At 47.1% G+C, this 20,476-nt stretch overlaps 1 protein-coding gene and 1 long non-coding RNA gene across 3 annotated transcripts; one reads left to right on the top strand and one right to left on the bottom strand.

Moving 5' to 3' along the window:
- Positions 1–828: 828 nt before the first annotated feature.
- Positions 829–14,718, bottom strand: DPH7 (diphthamide biosynthesis 7). Of its 2 annotated transcripts, none has more exons than XM_007067664.3 (9): positions 14,578–14,718; positions 11,450–11,592; positions 10,641–10,728; positions 9,650–9,744; positions 8,284–8,450; positions 7,457–7,529; positions 4,490–4,555; positions 4,108–4,280; positions 829–2,865 (listed from the first exon to the last, which is right to left on the bottom strand). In XM_007067664.3, the coding sequence occupies exons 1-9, from the start codon at positions 14,716–14,718 to the stop codon at positions 2,399–2,401; spliced, it is 1,413 nt and encodes a 470-aa protein (XP_007067726.2). In that variant the 3' UTR covers positions 829–2,398. The 2 variants fall into 2 exon arrangements, with proteins under 2 accessions (XP_007067726.2, XP_037735668.1); XM_037879740.2 differs by having other exon boundaries at positions 829–2,862.
- On the top strand, positions 2,862–19,459 carry LOC119563843. Its single transcript, XR_005222540.2, has 3 exons — positions 2,862–3,190; positions 14,589–14,767; positions 15,744–19,459. It is a non-coding gene; the product is annotated as an uncharacterized LOC119563843 (long non-coding RNA).
- The last annotated feature ends 1,017 nt before the right edge of the window (positions 19,460–20,476 follow it).

The following is a 20,476-nucleotide window of genomic DNA, read 5'->3' as shown; positions in this document are numbered from 1 at the left end:
TATTTGAGCATAAGCTTTCGTGAGCTACAGCTCACTTCATCAGATGCTGTAGCTCACAAAAGCTTATGCGCAAATAAATTGATTAGTCTCTAAGGTGCTACTAGTACTCCTTTTCTTTTTGCGAATACAGACTAACACGACTGCTACTCTGAAACCTGAACAATGTATGCTAAGTCACCTTTTGCATCCCTTTCCTTCCAGATGTTCTCCTCAGGGTCCTGTCTTGATCATTGTCAGGCAGTGAACTCTTCAAGAAAGGGAATGTCTTTTTAATAGCTACACTAAACACAAAATGTTAATACTGTAAATGAGGGAAACAGTCGGAAACTTCGCACTTGGGCCACCTAACTGTAGGCTTGCAAACACAAGTGTATGGAACAAACCTGCACTGGTAAAGCTGGATTTCACAAAACAAGAATATAGCTTGAATCCATAGCTTTAAAAATGAACACAATGCTAATCTCATCTAAAAGTCATCATCTTCTGGTCAAGAATCACAGCTAGTCTGCATAATAAATACTTCTCCCTTCTATAGCACATCAGCAGCCAAAAATTTCTCATCCCTACAATTCTATTCCTCATTTCTTCTCACTACCTCCCGACAGCATCATTTCACATTTGGTAGACTAATCCCAGACAGTTTCTTGTTCTTTAGTCTTGGTTCTCAGCAGCATTATCCCACATGCAAAATAAAAGCACAGAGTGTGTGTTGCTTGGTGAGTATCTGTTTAACAATAATCTGTCTCTGAAATCCAGCAGCGGATACCACAGAACAGGACCAATATATTTGAGTTTCCTTGGAGCTTTTCAACTGATAAGAGATGTAACTCACTTACACTTTTTATTTCAGAAACATCCAAAAATATTTTAATTTTAACAAAAACTTTTGTTCACAATGCTGATATGCATCTCCATAAAACAGCACTCAAAATACACATGGTACCCACAAACAAGGTTTTGCGCCTTAAGAAGCTTAGTTACTTCTGTATGTTGTTTTAATAGCCTGTATGTATTTACTGTTACAAAAATCTATCGTTGCTGCTGGTGTTTCTTCCCTTCTAGGCTAATGATTCATTAAGATTCCCAAAGAAAAACCCTACAAGTTAGAAATTACTTAAATATTTTAAGCTGGTTTTTGGTTGTTGATAATCAGGAACACCCAGGTAGTGCCCCATTAATGTAGTGACTTACTGATATTTCATAGTAAGAATCCAACAGGGCAACCTCAAGGAATTCTGGAGACATCCTAGTTAGGATTGAATTATTAATTTTATTTTTTTTTAAACATCAGGAAGTGTTGCCAACAGGGTTTGGGGGTTTTGAGATTTACGCTGAAAAAAGGCTCATTTTTTTTAAACCTGATTTGACCCTAGTCTCATAGGTCTCACTCTCTGGATACCAGGGATATGGGTTTGTTGCAGAGTTTGCTTTTTTAAAGATTTCTTTGCTGCAAGCACTAATATACAATGAGATTCACTGCATGATCATGCAAAACCAAGTGGTGCTTGTTGACAAGTGATAACCTGAAAGTCAACTTGTAGTCATGCAGTAAATTAGGTGTAAAATTACACGTACGCAGCCACAGCAGAATCCTCATGATTAAGACATTTTTCAGTATACAACTTCACTGGAGCTGCACTTGCAATCTGTTCTGTCATGTACATTGAGACAATCTGGGATTTCATTCTAAAAGGAATCTCTCTCTATCCAAGGTCACTATAAACAGGTTCCCTGTGCAGCATGTCCTCACAGCATGTGGCAGTTTACAAAACAAGCCAGTGACCTATGTTTATATTCAAACACCCCAAACACCCTTGAACATTCAAATCCAAATTTTGTGGCTATTATGTAACAGTGGACTTAAATAATTTAGTGTTGCAGCAAAGTTTGGTTGATGCGGGGGAGGCAGATTCTGCTGGGAGAGAGGGACAAGGAAAGATGGCACCCACCCACATCTCTGGAACTGGAGGCAAGACTTACAGACTAGTCGTCAAGGGAGGTAAATTTCATGCCTAAAGAAGCATCCGTTGAAATGCATCATCACTCTGAATCACAACAGTAAAGGATAGCCAAGTAGAAGCACCCATGTTTTACTATGTCCTTAAGCAAAGGTAGGAGACTATTCATTTTGATTTAGTCAGAGTTAGACACAAAACACTAAGAATGTAGTTGCCTTAATTTAACAGTACAGGTCTTCAGAAATTCAGGAGCCTTAAGCTCCCAGGCAATAAAACTGGAAAAACCCCAGTGGAAGTTATACTGGGCATAGGCTGCAGATACAGTTCTCAATACAAAAAGTCTCCTATACTTTCCCTCTGGGACATTTGAAAGAGGGGGACTTTTCAAGGCTGTTCAAGTGAAATTGCGTTTTCAGAGTGGGAGTAATATTTTTTGTATTTTACTCTGAAGGGTTGATTTGACTTGTTTCCCATTTCCAAACATGTAGGATGTTATCATAAAATGAACAAGTCGCTAGGATGCTGGTCTCTCTTGGAGCCTTTGCTAATTCAGTTTGATCACTCTTGATGTCCAGTCCCCTTCCATCAAGACACTGAGAATGAGGATCAGAGCCACTTTCTGGTCTGACCTGTGAGGCAGTGCCTTCACCCTCCTCATCTAACTCTACATCAAAGGTAGCTGTAGGAGATTCATAAACTATCTTCAGGTTCTGGATTTGCAGATCCAGTTTCTTGCCTCCTTGATCTGAGCTTGCCACTGGTCCCTCAGACAAGTCAGGTGCAGAAAGTGGGTCCTGTTTTACAGCCAAGGGATCCCTTGGGGACAGTCTTGACCAATCAGCTCCATAAGCCAAGGAGTTATGCAAGATGTAGGATGACACAACAGTGCATTCCTCGGTGTTTTCTGCTAAAAAGAAGAATAAGTGGAAATCAAGCTGCGAAGCCCAGTTTAGGTAGCTAGTCTGCTAGCTGTTCTAATGCTGACAATTTAGTCAATAAGAACTCCGCTCTTCCACCCCATCCCAAGTATTACTGGTTACCATTCTCCTTCAAAAGACAAAAAGAATCAGACACCTTCAAAGAGATATGAGGCAATGATAAAAAGGAAGTTTTCCTCATCAACTTTCTATTGCCTTTTTATAGCCTCATCTTCACTCAGCTCATTGGAGGGGAGAAGAGGATCAGCATGCCCGTGCAGCTCTTAAAGGGCTCAGAGGAGAGGCACCATGAAAGTAAGTCTCACACAAACTGTAAATGCTACAATTGCCAAGATCTATACACTATGTTCTTTTATGGCAGGTTGTTGTCCCCACTGAATCTCTGACCTTCCATTCTATGAGGTGGAGAGCACATTTTAAGTGTTCAAATAATAAGAGTTTAGAACTGATCAACCATAGCACTTTTCAACTTCGAAGTGCTGCACAGATATGACCCAGTTCATCCTCATCACCCCTTCCAACATGAAGTATTATCCCCTTTTCACAGAGAGGTTAGGTGACTTGCTCAAGGTCGTACAGCCAGACACTGGCAAAACCAGGAATCTGACTGCAGTCCTGTGTAGCATGGCCTGAACACAAGTGCAAGCTATAACTAATACCTAATGCAGTAACTGTGCTCGGACTGGTTTGGAGGTTGTTTGAGGTGGCAACCAGTTTTCTCAATAGCAGACCCGTTTGCTCAGGATACAGTTATTACCAAGTTAATAGGAAGCATCTAACAGGCAATCATACATGCAGAAGTGTCTCGTCATCCTGTCATTTGGATGAAGCAATAAACTGAAGTGGCCACATGAATGGCTACTACCCTCGTGCCAGAATGCAAGGGTTTGCATAATATGACTGAAAACTAGTTAAAGGTTACAAATCAGTAGTTACAGTGTGCCTGCACTATGATTGGAGAGACCACTCCAAAATGGTACAATAAAATTGTTGGTCCATCAGGGGAAGGATAGAGGAGTTCAAATGTCAAGCAAGGAGTTCTTACAAGTGAATTGAACACCTAGGCTTCTTGACAGTATTAGTATATTTCTACCATTTATTCAGTGCAGTAGCATCCACTGGCCTTCCCTTCCATCTGTAGTCAGGGAAGATGAACAGCGGTGTATGGAGGAGAGGGAAGAACATCCTTTCCCGCTCTATTGAACACTCACCCATACTTCCTTGGCAGTCAAGGATTTTGAATCCATTATGCATGCAAGCAGCCAACAGCAAGTGCTCACGTGTTGGGTGCCACTTCAACCTCCAAACTCCACCCTCAACATGGGTGTCTGCCAATGGCTGCTTCATATTCCTGGTGTCCCACAGGAGAATGTGTTCATCATAGCTGGAAACACACCACAAATAAACATGCACAGACAGAAAAGGAATTTTAGTGCATACTGCACAGAAGGAATAAAGAGGATGCAATGCACTTTCCACCACGCTCCTCTGATGTCAGCCTCTTCCCACAAGAGCTTTTGGGGAAGCAGCCATGGACTGCAAATAATGAGGCAGGTTGGGGATGTCAGGTCAGAGCATCTAGAGATAACTCACCTTCCTGTAGCCAGAAGATACTCCCGGTGTGGATTGCACTGAATGCTGCACACGCCCATTGAATGTCTGCAAAGGAACAACATGCATTCGGAGAATGGAGACCAAGAAAGAGTGCACACAGTGAGAAGACAATTTCTTTTGTTCTCAAAATTGGAGAGTTCTAGGGCGACCTTCATTGCAACAAAGCTTCTTACAATAAGGAGTTAAGGACAGCCTTAAACCCTGGTATAGTGATTGTAGTGCAGTACACAGGAAGAGAGCAGTCCTTTTGCCAATTCCAGATAAAATAATGGAACAGTGATACCCACTTTTAATTTACTGAGTCCTGTAATATAATTCATACCCAGCAACATGGGGTATGGAAAACAGACCTTGTCAAACTAACTTAATTTTTTTTTTTAAATGAGATTACAAGTTAGGTTGATAAAGATAATGGCATTGATGTAACAGACTTCTGTAAGGTGTTTGACTTGGTACCAGATGATATTTTGATTAAAAACTAGAACAATGCAAAATTAACATGGCACATATTAAATGGATTAAAAGCTGCCTGACAGGTCTCAAAATATAAATGTCAACAGGGAATCATCATTGAGCAGTTACGTGTCTAGTGGGGTTCTCTAGGGATCAGTTCTTGGCCCTATACTATTTAACATTTTAATCAATGGTCTGAAAGAAATCAAAATAAATACTGATAAAGTTTGCAGATGACTCAAAGTTGGGGGAGTGGTAAATACTGAAGGAGATGGTCACTAACACAGAGCGATCTGGATTGCTTGGTAAGCTGGGTGCAAGCAAACAATATGCATTTTAAAAGCACAATATGTAGCTCAGTGGTTTGAGCATTGGCCTGCTAAATCCGGGGTTGTGAGTTCAATCCTTGAGGGGGCCATTTAGGGATCTGGGCCAAAAATTGGGGATTGGCCCTGCTTTGAGCAGGGAGTTGGACTAGATGACCTCCTGAGGACCCTTCCAACCCTGATATTCTATGAATTTTAATAAGCCAAATGTAAAATCCTATATCTAGGAACAAAGAATGCAGGCCATATTGACAGGCTGAGGGACTCTATCCTGAGAAGCAGTGACTGTGAAAAAGACTTGCAGTTATGGTGGATAATCAGCTGAAAAGTAGGAAAGTTATATTACTTTTGTATTTGGCACTGGTGCAGCTGCTATTGGAATAACGTGTCCGGTTCTGGTGTCCACAATTCAAGAAGGATGTTAATAAATTGGAGAGGATGCAGAGAAGAACCATGAGCATGATTAAAGGACTAGAAAAACATGCCTTAGACTCATGGAGCTCAATCTATTTAGCTTAACAAAGAGAAGGTTACGGGGTGAGTTGATCACAGTCAATGAGTACCTAACTGGGGAACAATTTTTTTTTTTTTTATAATAGATTCTTCAGTTTGGCAGAGAAAGGTGCATAAGAAACTCCAGTGGCTGGAAGTTGAAAATAGACAAATTCAAACTGGAAATAAGGCATACATTTTCACAGTGAGGGCAATTAGCCATTAGAACCATTTACCAATGGTTATGGTTGATTCTCCATCACTGGCAATTTTTAAATCCAGATTGATGTTTTTCTGGAAGATATGCTCTAATTCAAAACAGGAATTAATTCAAGTAAATTTATCTGGCCTGTGTTACACAGAAGGTCACGCTACATGATCACATTGGTTCCTTCCAGCCTCAGAAAATATAAACTGCCAGTGCCCATGTGTGTCTTGAGCGTTCTTAAGAGCAATACTCCTGCCATGCAGCTTTCTAGCAGGAGAGCATTCATTGGCAGCAATTCCAAGATTCACAGAGGAGCAAATTTATGGCATGATGTGCCATGGGTTTCTGCAAAATAGCTCCATGCAAGAGAGGTTGATATAGTTCCCCTAGTAGTAACTAACAATAAACCACAGTGTTTTAGGATTATAAACAGAGCTTAGTTGAAAAGTGGTTCACACTGTTTTAATGTGCGATATGTCTAGTAAAACACAACTACAAAAGAAATGTAAAAGGATGGGAAGGGAGAAAAAATAAAAGTTTAGCAAAAAGCTGCCCTGTCATTTTAAAATGCAGATGTTACTCTTGGGAGTTTTTCTTCGTCTCCATCAATCCACTTATTTTAAGAAGAACTCACCTCCACCACTTTAGTGGGGAATGCAGAGAGGAAAGGAGACAAAAGAATCCCAGACTGAGATAAACTGGTAAATTTAATAGGTCTCTCCATTTCCCAGAGGCTAGTGCAGGACATTTTCTAGCATTTAGTCCAGTGATGGATTTTTCACTTCCCTTGGAGAAAAGCATTCTACAGCCCAACAGAACTTTGCCAGGAAGTTCTTCCTTCTATCTAGCCTAAATTTTGCCTCAATTTCCATTCCATTATGGATGGGCACATCTTTTTGTTCCAGTTCCTTGTACCATACTAATTCTCCTCCATACTTAGCATTTACACCTTTAAAATCTTGGTAGTTTTATATCCCTCCTCATTTCTTAGGCAAGCTGAACATGTTTCCTATAGCTCTTATTTTTCCTGCACAAGTCCTTCAGCTCCAGCTCCACAGGAATCCATACATGCTATCATGTAGCAGTGACTTTGTTTAGGACATGGACGGAGCCAGGACATCCACCAGCAAACCCTCCCTGCATAGAGGCCAGAGACTACTCCAGTCACAAGAATACCATAGAGGTTAGGAAGTTGCTCACTCCACAGCCTTGGAAAAGAAGTAAGATCCCTTCCCCGCCACCTCCCCCAAACACCACAACTTGAGTACAAATGACCTAGCACTCAAAGTAGCAGCTAACCAACCAAAGGCAGCAGAACAAAGGGCACAGATAGACAAGACCATGGCATGCCTCAAATTTAAATGTCAGCTTTTAACCATTCAACTGGAATTCTGGGAGAGAACACACTTAGTCATAGTCAGTCATGCATCATGATTCTATGACCATCTGTCTGAGTGACTTAGTTACCTCTCACTGGTGAAGATAGGCATCTCTGGGCAGCGCCTGGTGTCCCAGCCCCTCAGCATGCAGTCATCTCCACCTGTACAAGGAGAGATTGGCTCTGTATTAACACTAGTTGGGAAATCAGTGCACCATAGAAGAAGCTGAGATTTGACAGCTCTGGAGCATGACTAGAGCAGGAGACAATGCCCTTACTGCTGTTGCACTCAGAAGACCATAGCAGGACTTGCGTTTTTCAATGGAATGAAGGGCAGAGCTGTTGCATGTACCACAAAGATTTCACTTCATCCAAAAGCGTGAGGTAGGATCAGGGAGGGGAAACAGTTAGAAGGAACCCTACCTAAATGGAAGTAAATAGTAGTCAACATTTATTTGGCACCTTTCTTCCAAGCATCTCAGAGCACTTCACAAACGTAAGTTGAATCTCACAAACCGTTTATGGAGGTATCTTCACTTCACAATGGGGATATCAACACTCAGAGAAGTGAAGTGACTTGCCAAGATCAAACTCTAAGTCAATGGCTGAGCTGGAACTAGAATCCCAGAGCCTTCACGTCAGTCTCCTGTTCTGATTACAATGTACTACTCCCTCTTGGTTAATGAACAGTCAGGGTGGGCATTTTAATATCCACAACTTCCCACAGTCACTCCTTCAAGGATTATTTTTCCGAGAAATGGCACAAACACTGAGAAAATAGCTGGCTGGTGCAGCAGCAAGAAGCGTCATCATGATGCACATGCAAAGGGTAGGAGGGGCAAGAGAGGCAGTCACCATGGAAATGGGTATTTTGATAGCCCCTCTCCCCACAAGAAAAAGCTTCTGGTGTTCATACCTGAATACACAATGTCTGTGTCCCAGTAATTAAAAGCAGCAATCCAGGCCTCAAAGTTGTGAGCCTTCCACTGGCTGAGGATTTTCACAGAAGGAGCAGACTCATCTATTGACAGTAGGTTCAGCGTCCCCTTTGAATCACTGCTGATTACTCTCAGTGGGTGCCCACTACAGCAGGAAAGAGACAATATGTTAGAGTTTAAGACAACTCATGTCCCAGCATTTAATCCAGTGATTTTCTCCTTCACACCTGCAGCCATGTTACAGCCTGAAAAGACCAGTTAACACACAAATGATGAGTATCTGTCTATTAACACAGACATGGAGCAACACTAGGGGAGCAAGGCTTCCAAGCAGACACCATTGCTGGGCATCTGCAGAGTGCACCAGTCCCCTGTTCTTAAGAGCTGGATTTCATCTTCAGTCCACACTGCACAGGAAGCACGGCAATATTCACAATCCCAGCTCCCTGCTCTCAATCAGGAAATGATCAGCTCATATTGATTTTGGATAATTAATTGAAACAAGGTCTTTGGTCACCTGTAAGCTCCAAAACGCTATTGAAACACCCAGTAAGATGTCTCATCTCTCCTGTGTGGCAACTTCCCACATGGCTCTCCCACTCACTGGGTCTGCAGGGGCTGGGAATGCTGCAGATGCTGCATGTTCAGCCCCATGGGAGGTAGAAGGCCTTTTGCTTCCCAAGTGATTGAGCAGCAGGGACAGACTTTACAGGGATGCCCCTCTGAATCAACACAGATAGTGGTTTTCCCTTTTTAAAGATGAAGAAGAAATATACACAAAGGGACTTGCCCAAGTTCAGAAGTTTTGTCAATTCATTACACAGCGTGCACAGACACAGTATAATGGGCACACGCAATTAAAAAAAAAAAGATACCAAATTAAGTTAAACAATTTTAACTACAGAACTCCCCCTGGCTCCCAGCCCCATGATCAGTCCACACTTTTCTCTCCCCCTAACTCTGAAAACAAACAGTCCCCTTCAGCCTGAGGGTGACATCTAACTAATTTGACATGGTGATGACATTCCTGAAATCAACTCTGGGAGCAGATAGCAGAGCAGCCACTTCTAGACTGAGTTTCTCAGCTTCCCCATTACAGGAGACTACTGGGGCTCAGACTAAATGGAGTTTAGATTTTACACAAGCACTAAAGCTGCCAACCCATTTCCTTGTTAATGGTTCATAGGCAGAGACCCACAGTAAAAGTTTCCGCATGAAGGAGCCTCAAAGGCAATTCTAAGCCTCCTGAGAGCAGGGACTGTGCAAGTGACAATGGACTCTCTCTCTCACACACACAAACACACACCCCGTACAACAGAGTGCCATAGTTATTCCCCTCCTCACCACTGCTCCCGTCCTGTGGACCAGTCCAGAGACAAGGCAATGCATTGTGCTCCTAAATCAACACTGCAGAGTGGCTCCAACATGCAGCTGTTCTTCTACTGGAGAGAAAAGGAAATCGATCAAGATCAGGAAGATAGAAACAACCACATAGACAGTATCTAATTGCTCTTTCACCCCTGACTGGGGGATCCAACAGGCGGCTGCATTCAATGGATGCTGTAGGTTCATACCCTGGAGAATTTTAGGATTCTTGGCATTACAGAAGAGAAAAATCCTAACATATAAGCCCCTGAAGTGCTAAATACAAGGACTACTATCCACATAGGGTGCCTCCCATTTCCTGTCCTTAAACTCACTGACTCCTACCTCCCTCCCCAACTATCCATCCCAGCAGCTCCTCCATTTCAAACCTCATTGTGGCTAGAGGGCTATCTAGCCACAGTGTCCTAACTTACCTCGAGGCTGGCTTCTGCTCTGTCCACTCCATTGAAACTGCCATCTAGTCATCAATAACCTCTTCCTCACAGAGCCCCTTCTTCACACTCAATCTCTGTGCTGCCTTTGACAATGGCCCACGCCTCCTCCTCAAAACTTTCTTTCTTGGGCTTCTATGACTTTCCTTTCACAGTTCTATCTTGCCAACTGCTCTTTCAACAGTTGTTTCTTCTCCCCAGAGACTGAAGACCCCAAGCGCTGTCTGTCCTCATTCCCTACCCCTTCCCCATTTCTCCCCTCACCGTCCATTCTTCACAGATGGACAGAGGCAAGCTTGACTCCCAGATCTCAGGGACAAATTTTGGCATTGGCATTTAGGAAAAATGCCACCCAAAAAAAAAATTTCACTTGTAAACTGAGCACATTTGCCCTGGAGTCACTGAGAGCGCCATGGAGCCTCCGACATCTTTTCAGTAACACCACACTGTAAAGCCTTTGAACATTATTAATGAAGCTAGAGGCATTTACATTAATGACTTGCATCCCAGTCACCTACCTCACTTCCAGTCAGGTGGCAGAGCTCCACAGTTCCCTTGGCATTTGCAATGCCCAACATGGGATGTTCTGCGACGGGAATGTGGCACCTGGAAGAGTAATTGACAATGAGGTCTTGAACTCGTGTCCATGTCTTGCATTAGAGGAAACTAACACAGTCCTGAAGGAGGAGCTATATTGTTTTTTTTCTAAAGTTCTCTGACAGGTCTCAGCCAGGCAGCAGACTCTCTTACTGCAACTTGCATAGCTCCTGTTCCCCATGGGGGTTGAGGGAGACAAGATCCTATCCCCTAATGCTGCTTTTGCTCCCAGCGACACCCATCTCACTCTCTAAAATGGCTCCCCCTGCCCTCAGCTGATACTTGGTGGAGGGTTGGGGGGGAAGGTTATTAATTTAAAAAGAATCATAGCTTTAAAACTAGTTTTCAAAGCCAATGAAAAGCTAGTACCCCCAGCTGCTACTGTCTATCCTGCTGCTTCCCCTGGTTCCACAAGCACTGACAGAACTGCCCCAAGGCTGGATATGCAGCAGGCACAGTTCAAGTGCGGGATGCCCACACTGAGAGCTAGCAGTGGCTTACTGGTATTTTTCATCCTAGAACAGAACAATACTACAAACGTTATGAAACTAAAAGCCAGAAACCTTGTACAGCAATGTGGTCACAAGAAGCTGCTTATTCGTTATTGCAGTAGAAGCTATTGGCGGTCGGAGAGAAAGGAAGAACACCTAGAGCAGCAGCCCAGCCACAGATAGTCCTTGGCCACAAGTGCCAAAGGAGCCTGATGTCCTCCCTCACTAGCCAGCATTACCATTTGATGTCTAGGATGGCGGCAGTTTCAATCCTTTGAATTTCAGTCAGTGGGATAAAAGGCTGCTCTTCACTGTAGCGATACAGGTAGAGGCGACCCAGCCGTGTGTGGGCCTCATCACTCTCACTGGGGTTTACACCAGGCTGCATCAAACAAGGGGAAGGGAAGTCTGTAAGCTTTAGGGGCTATTTTCTCACCTTTTTCATACATTGTAACATTCCTCCCGCAAAGATCCTGCCAGAAAGCTAACCAACATCTACTAGCCAGAGCATGGGATAGAGTCAGCACTCATTGAGTTGAGTTCCCAGCTCTACCAAAAACATGCTGTAGGACCTAGGGAAAGTCACTAAGAGTGACATTTTTCAGAGATGCCAAGCAGCCGCAACTCCAGGAAAAGCCAATGATAGCTACACATCCTCAGCAACTCTGAAAAATCAGGCCCCAAGCTCTGTTAGGAGGCAGGTAAGGGATAACTGTATCACTTCACCCAGCTCTGGGATGGAACTCTGCAACTGTTTAACAGCCCTCAGTGACACTCAACAACCATTTAGGGCAGTAAGGAGTATTAGATTCCCATATTTAGTTAATTGAGAAGGAATTTAGGGAGGCAGAGTGAGCTGATATTTGGCTAGGAAACAAGGGCTAACACTCTCTACACTTATGAAAAGGGCCATGGGCTCTTTAGCAATAACCAGTCCATAAGCATACCTTTGTATTGCACCTTTCAGAAAGGCAACCCTCCCACAGCTCAGCTCCTCTTAACACCATAGAATCATAGAATATCAGGGTTGGAAGGGACCCCAGATGGTCATCTAGTCCAACCCCCTGCTCAAAGCAGGACCAAGTCCCAGTTAAATCATCCCAGCCAGGGCTTTGTCAAGCCTGACCTTAAAAACCTCTAAGGAAGGAGATTCTACCACCTCCCTAGGTAACGCATTCCAGTGTTTCACCACCCTCTTAGTGAAAAAGTTTTTCCTAATATCCAATCTAAACCTCCCCCATTGCAACTTGAGACCATTACTCCTCGTTCTGTCATCTGCTACCATTGAGAACAGTCTAGAGCCATCCTCTTTGGAACCCCCTTTCAGGTAGTTGAAAGCAGCTATCAAATCCCCCCTCATTCTTCTCTTCTGCAGACTAAGCTGTAGCACTGATTCAAGACTGACTCAGAAAAAAGCATGCTACCTACTGAATGAGCATCATGCACCACCTAGGCATTCCGTGGAAGTCTCCCATACAAGTACACTGCTTAGTTCTCAAGATCAGACAAGAACACAGTTTATGTTGAGGGTGCAGTGGAAGTGGTTTTCAATATGGGAGTATGCAAGTGAACAGGGTAATGCCCTGCCACTTGATGGAAGCCAATTCAAAGTGCTGTTCTGCTTTGAAAAAAAGTGACTGTACAATTGGTCACTACTTACTCACAGTTTTGCCAGCTCTAAGGATTCAGAGTTGCTAATTTTAACTCTAGTTTTTTTTAGTTGTGTTTTTCTTCTAATAATCTTGCACAGCCAACACAACTATAAAAGGGGGAATTGGGATATATTCCATGTTGTACATAATCATCAAAATTGTTAACCAAGTTCTCATCAGCTACACCAGAGCAACACACTGAAGGCCAATGAGACCACACAGGTGTCACTGAAGGCATAATTTGGCCCAGTGGATCTTTGGTGGTGGTCATGAAAGAGATACAAAGAACCCAGCTTCACTCTCAGCTTTCAGAGTAAGTCTGTACAGCTAGCGGGGGGGGGAGCAGCCGCCAAACCACCACCACACACCTTTTTACATATTAACCAAGCACACTGTATCTAAGTCACTAGGAGACAGCAAATGTGAAATTCACAGTGCCAATTTTACAGTGATTTTCAGAGTAGAACCACACTTTACATGAAAATATCAGACACACAATTAAACATTCCCAAATTACCAGAGATCAGCATCCTGAATGTCACTGAATGCATCCGATGAAGTGAGCTGTAGCTCACAAAAGCTTATGCTCAAATAAATTGGTTAGTCTCTAAGGTGCCACAAGTCTTCCTTTTCTTTTTTCAGAGATCAGCACTATATAAAGGGCCAGATCCTGTACTGAATTCCTTTGGGTGGACCCCCTCACCACAGTTCCAGCCCTAATGCATCAACCCCCATAACCAACACAACACTGTATTTACACAGTTATTCACATACTGGAAGCAAGTAGCAAACAGAGAGGACTTGGAAGTTCTTCTAACAAGTCCAGAGTTCTTTTTATTTTTGATTTTCTATTTTCAGTAAAAGTATCAACAAAGAAAAGACCAACACAAAATCCCAAAACTACAACCAGAGACATACTTAATCAGTCTCTTCATTGTCCCCAATTACAAGGCTTTAGAGCACAACTATCCTTCCACAATTGGGGGTTTGGTTTTTTGTTTGTGTGCTTTTTACTGAGACTATAGAAAATATTTATACTTCAGAAATGCCTCCCACATTCTCTACAGCTGCCAACTTTGATAGTTCGCCTGTCTCTCTCAATTTTGAGTCTTTTCCCCACACTTAGGCCTTGGCAGGGTGGGAGTGACACACAGCCAGAGTCCCTGAGAAATCAGAAGATGAGATACATTTCAAGGGAACTACCCCACCACCCAGTGCAGACAAATGCACAATGCAAGTCAGGAATGGATGTAAGCTAAGCAATTTCAATGTAGTAAGGTATTTCCCTGAATTCAGGCTTGTCTGGATCTGGGGGTTTGGGTTAGGCCAGATTCTTATTCTCTTATGTTGTGTCCAAACAAGATGTCACATCTGTGCAGTTTACTGCTGGGAAGGGGGTAGCAACAATCTGAAAACGCAAGGAAGCTGAACTCAGTTCACACAGGTTTCAGAGTAACAGCCGAGTTAGTCTGTATTCGCAAAAAGAAAAGGAGGACTTGTGGCACCTTAGAGATTAACCAATTTATTTGAGCATAAGCTTTCGTGAGCTACAGCTCACTTCATCGCTTATGCTCAGATAAATTGGTTAGTCTCTAAGGTGCCCCAAGTCCTCCTTTCCTTTTTTCAGTTCACACAATGCATGAGAGGTCGGCAGGACTGGCCTAGGTCACTGCTGTTCCATCAGTCCTCCTGATACCACAACTTCCGTCACCTACCTTTCCACCAGGTTTCTTCAGCTGGTAGGTGCCACAAGCCAGGAGGCTGTGCCAGCCTGCCACGGGGCACCACTCCACAGCGTCCGCGCTCTGCTCAGTGTCCACCACCTGAAGAGTCCGCGTCCGGCTCGGCGGCGCCATGCCGGCACATGCTCAGCCTGCGAGAGAGGCGCAGCGCGCGGGAACAAAGGTGAGCGGAGAGCGAAGGGGAGCAGGGCGCAGCGAAGCGGTCCCTGGGGGGCCTACAGCCGCCGCCTGGGAGAAGCGAGCCCGGCGAGCTCCAGGCCGCTCGGCCCGCGAGCTCAGCAGCGCGAGGGGAGCCAAGCCCCGCTGGATCAAGTCCCCCCAAGAGCGGGCTCCCCGGGGGGGCCGGGCCCACGCCCATCCCCCTCCCGGTGCACACGGGCTGCCGCGAAACGGGCCCCGGGCTCGGGGGAGAGCGCGGGCCCGGCGACAGTCTGCCCGTTCGCCAGCGCGTCGCCGGCCCGGGGGCTGCCGGTCGCCTCCGCGCGCAGCCGGGACTCGTGCCGCCCCCCAGGCGGAGGCGGGGCCCGGCCGCTCAGCGACCCCGGCAGCGCTCGGCGCAACCCACCGCTCCCAGCTCAGGGCTGAGCGCTCGGCTAGGCCGGGGCGGGGCTCCGGGTGGGGGGCGAGGCGGGGCGAGGGCGGGGCCGGGCTCCGGGCGGGGCGGGGCGAGCGCAGGGCAGGGAGGGGCTCCGGGCGGGGCGTGGGGCGAGGCGGGGAAGGAGAGGGGCACGAGGCGAGGCGGGGCGGGAGAGGGGCGCGGGGCCGGGGGGGCGGGGCGAGGCGAGGCGAGGCGGGTCGGGGGAGGGGCGCGAGGCGGGGCGGGGCGGGGCGGGGCGGGGGAGGGGCGCGAGGCGGGGCGGGGCGGGGCGAGGGAGGCGAGGCGAGGCGAGGCGGGGCGGGAGAGGGGCGGTGGGGCCGGGCGCGCGCTCTGAATGCTCTGACGCTGCAGGTGACTGGGCGCGGCCCGGCCGCTGCGGCGGCGGCGGCGGCAGCGGCAGCGGCGGCGGGGGGGGACACGGAGCCCCGCCGGCCGGGCCGGGCTGGGCTGGGCTGCGAGGCGATGGAGCGTTTATCGCAGTCTCTCCTTCGTGCCCTGTCGGTGGTAACCAGTCCCCGCCTCCGCCCTTCTCTCCTGACAGGTCCCCCGAGCTTCGCCCCCGCCTCCTCCGAGCCCCCGCCGCGGCCGCGACGAGGGGCGGACCCAGGCCCCTTAGGCGGGGCGGCGGCCTTGGGCCCCCCGCGGGCATCAGCGCTCGGCCTCCGGGCTCTTCGGCCGCGTCCTTGTTTCTTCAGCGAGCGCCGCCTGCCGAGCACCGGCCGTGAGGGCCCCGCCGCAGCCCAGCGCCCGTCAGCGCCCTGCCGGGGGGGCGGCTTCGCGTGTCTCCCGCCCGCAGCGGCTCGTCGCCCGGCTCCTGAGCATCCGCCCGCCCTGCCCCGCGGCGCTGTCTGTGGCAGCGATCCGAAAAGCTAAAGACACTCGTGTCGCGTGTCCCCCCGGCCTTGCCCTGCAGTCACAGCCCAGCCGCAGCTGGGTCGGGTCCTCAGCCGCGGAAGTCACGGCGCGCGGGAAGCTCGCTCCCCGTTCAGCTCTCCGCCCGCTGCTGCTAGGGCTGCTGAGAAGGCGGGATGGCTCCCAGCGCCTCGTGGGTCCGGGCTCACGGTGCCAGGCTGTGCTGCTTTCCGTCCCAGCCCTCCCGGCGCTCCCATCTTCGGTTCGCGGCATTTTTCAACATCCCTTGTTTTCTGCTCACCCCTCCCCCACGGATCCCGCATTGCTGTCCCATGCTCTGCCAGCTGTCAGGAGTGCATTGCAAACGGCAGTGCCGTTAATCTTGAAGTTCTGAAGTCAACAGGAGTCACAGTTGCCTGACATGCCAACACTGATAGGATCAACGTTAGATTGCTTCTGACATTCACGGAGCAGCTGCACACAATGGACTGTTGCTTCTGGGCTCGTGAAACAAGCACTGAGTGGTGGGATCGCGTAGATATGCAGGTGTGGGATGACAAGAACTTTCAGATGAGGAAAGCTACTTTCCTGGAACTGTGTGCTGAGCTTGCCCCAACCCTGGTGCAGGGACACCCAAATGAGAGCTGCCCTTTCACTGGAGAAGCGTGTGGCGATCACAGCATGAAAGCTGGCCACTCCAGACAGCTACTGTTCAGTCACAAATCAGTTTGGAGTCAGGAAGTTGACCTTTGGGGCTGCGTTAACGCAAGTGTGCAGGGCCATTAATTGCATCATGCTGCAAAGAACCGTGACTCTTGGTAATGCGTGTGAAATAGTGGATGGCTTTGCAGCAATGGTTTTCCCTAACTGCAGAGAGGTGATAGATGGCATGTCTATTCCAATTTTGGCATCAGACCATCTTGCGATGGAGTACATTAATAGGAAGGGGTATTTTTCCATGGTGTTGCAGGCACTTGTGGATCACCACAAGGGTTTCACTGACAGCAACGCAGGGTGGTTGGGGAAGGTGCATGACTTTCATATCTTCACAGGCCTGAACAGAAAGCTGAAAGTGGGGGCTTTTTTTCCCCAGACCTGAAAATTACAGTAGGGGATGTTGAAATGCCCATAGTGATCTTGGGATCCCCTGTGTACTCTTAATGGCATGAGTCATGAAGCCTTACACGGGAAACCTAGGTAGCAGTAAGGAGCGGTTCAGCAACAGGCTGAGTAGGTGTAGGATGCCCGTAGAATATGCATTTGGCAGATTAAAGGTGCGCTGGTGATGCCTTTAGGGCAGGTTAGACCTAAAGGACGATAATAATCTCATGGTCAGAGTCCTGTGTTGCACAATATTTGTGAAGGTAAGGATGAAAAGTTTGCTCAGGGGTGGACTGCTGGGGGGGGGAGAATGCCTGGCAGCTACTTTTCAGCTGCCAGATACCAGGGCTGTTAGAGGGACACAGGAGACTATTTGAATCAGGGACACTTTGAAGATGAGAACCAGTAATGAATGTTGCTATACTGTGGACTACAATGCTTAATGCAATCGATGTTTGCAAGGCAGCACTTGTGATTTTTGTGGCTTAGGATTCAATGTAAAGCAATGAAATCATTTGCTGGGAAAAAAATAGAGTTATCATTCAAAAAACTTTGCAGTTATTGCACCAAAAAAAAAAAAATCTTCACACCACAAACACCAATGCTTGAGGAGGGCGAGGGGGTACTAAGGGAGGACCAACTTTCACACCTGTGCTTAAGTCCAGCTCTCATTTAAAAAGGTTTCCAGGGGGGTGTAGTGAGGGGGATAGTGAGAAACGCCAGACAGCAGAAAGGAATTTGTGGGTGAATTTTGGGGAGGGCATGGGAGAGAGTTCTGAATGTGCTGAAGGGGACGGTGGGCACGCAGCTGCTCACGCTGGTGCGTTATAAGAGCCTGTTTTGCTTCTCCATCACTTTAATTATCCCTTCCATTGCAGCCATAGAATAGGCCTCATTTTCTGCTATTTCCTGACTCTTTCCCTCCACTGCCTGCATTCCTTGTTTTGGCATCTGAGCATTCCATCACCGGCAGGAACATGTCTTCCTTGCTCTGTCTCAGGCACTTTTTTAGCCAGTGGAGGCACTCCACAGGTATGTAGGGGATGCCTGTCAAGGCCACAGCTGAAGCAGCACAAATACACAGAGGCATGATTGTTAACTACATGTACAGCATTGAAAGAGGGTAGAACATACACCTCTGCTAACATACTTTCACAATGAACTTTGACAAGTTCACGTGCCACCAAACGCCCCAGGCATGGTGAGTTTTCCCTGGGGCGGGGAGCATTGTACTAGGGGAGAAAATCCATATGAAAGGGTTGTGGAGAAGTAAAGTGGTCTAGGGACAATATTCTAGATTTTCCCACCCTTTTCAACAGGCGGGGTTCATTGTGCCAGACATCTCACTCCTGAGGGTAAGCAGGGAAGAAAAGGAGCATCTACTACAAGCTTGCAGCTTCTGCCCTGGCCGCTATCCTGGTCGCCTATGTGCCAGTTTGGTATCCACGCAAGTGATTGCAGAATGGTGTGGGAAAGTTTCCTTCAATGGGGGAAGGAACAAAGCAGCTCTGCCAAGGAACCTTTGGCAGAGAATTGCCAAGTACCTCCAGGAAAGTTTCCTAGAGTTATCTTTGGAGGATTCCCGTGAAATCTCAGTGTGCATCAACACCCTGTTCTGCCATGCTGCATAGGGAAAAGTCCAGCAGAGAACCACAGCCAGCCTTGTACATTTCTATGCCCTCAACACACCACCTCACTTCACAAAGATAAACCAATTACCAAGAGTCCCCTCTCCTGCTTCTTGCTTGCTGGATTGTGACTGCCAAGACTGGCTAGACACCTCTGGAGTGGAGAACAGTTCCTGACTGGACACACCATCGGGCAACCCCAAGGTGGGCTCCACATTGTTCTCTGCCTCTACCTCTTCATCGTCACTGTTAGGTCCACTTTCTACCAGCTCCAGACCTGCCAAAGTATCCATGGGGATCTTAGCAGTGGAGGTGGGGTGGCCACAGAGGATAGTGTCCAACTCCTTATAGAAATGGCAAGTCTGGGGCTCAGCACTGGAACAACGGTTTGCCTCCCTTGCCTTCTGGTATGCCTGCCTCAGCTCCTTGATCTTTGCTCTGCACTGCACCGTATCCTGATCATAGCCCTTCTTACACAAGCTTCAAGAAATCTGCCCATAGGTATCAAAATTCTTATGGCTGGAGTGCAGTTGGGACTGTACAGCATCTTCTCCGCAACTTCTGAGCGGATTTAGTAGCTCCGCAGTGGTCCAAGCGGGAGAGCATCTGCTGCGTGGAGCCGCCCTGGTCAGCTGGAAAGATGTGATGTGAGCTCTCCACACCGAGCAAACAAGAAGTGGAATTTCAAAAATTCCTGGCACTTTAAAGGAGGGGGGTTGCTTACCTGGCTGCAGGGCAGCAGAGTTGGAACTAACTGCTGACCAGAGCGGTCAGGATGGGCATTATGGGACGCCTTCTGGAGGCCAATTAAAGTGATAAAAATCAAGCACAGTGTCTACGCTGGCAATTTGTCAATGAAACTTTTCCGTAAAAGCCCTTTGTTTCTTGGCAAGTGGTTTTATTTAGTCATGAAACTGAGTTGTGGTGTCACTGAAAGTGGCATTGTATGTACACCTCCACTGTTTTGTCAACAAAAGTTGTCTTTCCCCCCAAAAAAACTTGGCAGTGTAGACAAGGCCTAAGTGAAGTGGCTAGCATATGTGGTTTGTTTTTTCTCTAATTCTCTAATCCAATATGCAATACTTTATTTATCATCAACACTGAATTTCATCTGCCATTGTGTTGTCCATTCTCCTGTGTTAATGAAATCTCTGCAGCTACTCAGTCTTGACTAACCTAAATAATTTTGTCACCTGCAAATTTTGCCAGCTCACACCCTTTTTCCAGTGTGTTAATAAAGGAATATTTGTTTAATATATCATTCAATCCATACCTCACAGTCATTACCAGGGCCAGCCTTAGGGGTGAGCGACTGTCCAGGGTGCTGTAGTCAAGAGGCAAGGCGTGGGGTGGGCCTGGGGTGCAAGGTGATGGAAGGGAGCTCAGGGCAATGTGGGGAGAAGGCAGTGCTTAATTTGTGCCGGGGCTTGACAGTTCATAGCCCCAGCAACCCAGCTCTGAAGGCAGTGCTGCGGCCAGAAGCAGTGCAGAAGTAAGGGTGTCAATACCAGGCCATGCCACCCTTTGAAGGCAACACTGTCACCAGCAGCAGGGAAGTTTTCAGGGCAGGGCATCCAGCCAGCAGCTGCCACTCTCCAGCTGCCCAGACAGTGCTTAGTTTGTGCTGGGGCACCTCTTTCATTACAACTTAAGCAGTGGGAGGAAGCAGTGGAGGCCAGGGGTATCAAAATGT

This window comes from Chelonia mydas, chromosome 16 (genome assembly GCF_015237465.2).
Source record: "Chelonia mydas isolate rCheMyd1 chromosome 16, rCheMyd1.pri.v2, whole genome shotgun sequence".
NCBI lineage: Eukaryota > Metazoa > Chordata > Testudines > Cheloniidae > Chelonia > Chelonia mydas.
Note: the sequence above shows the minus strand (reverse complement) of the source record. Positions and strands in the feature narration are given on the sequence as shown.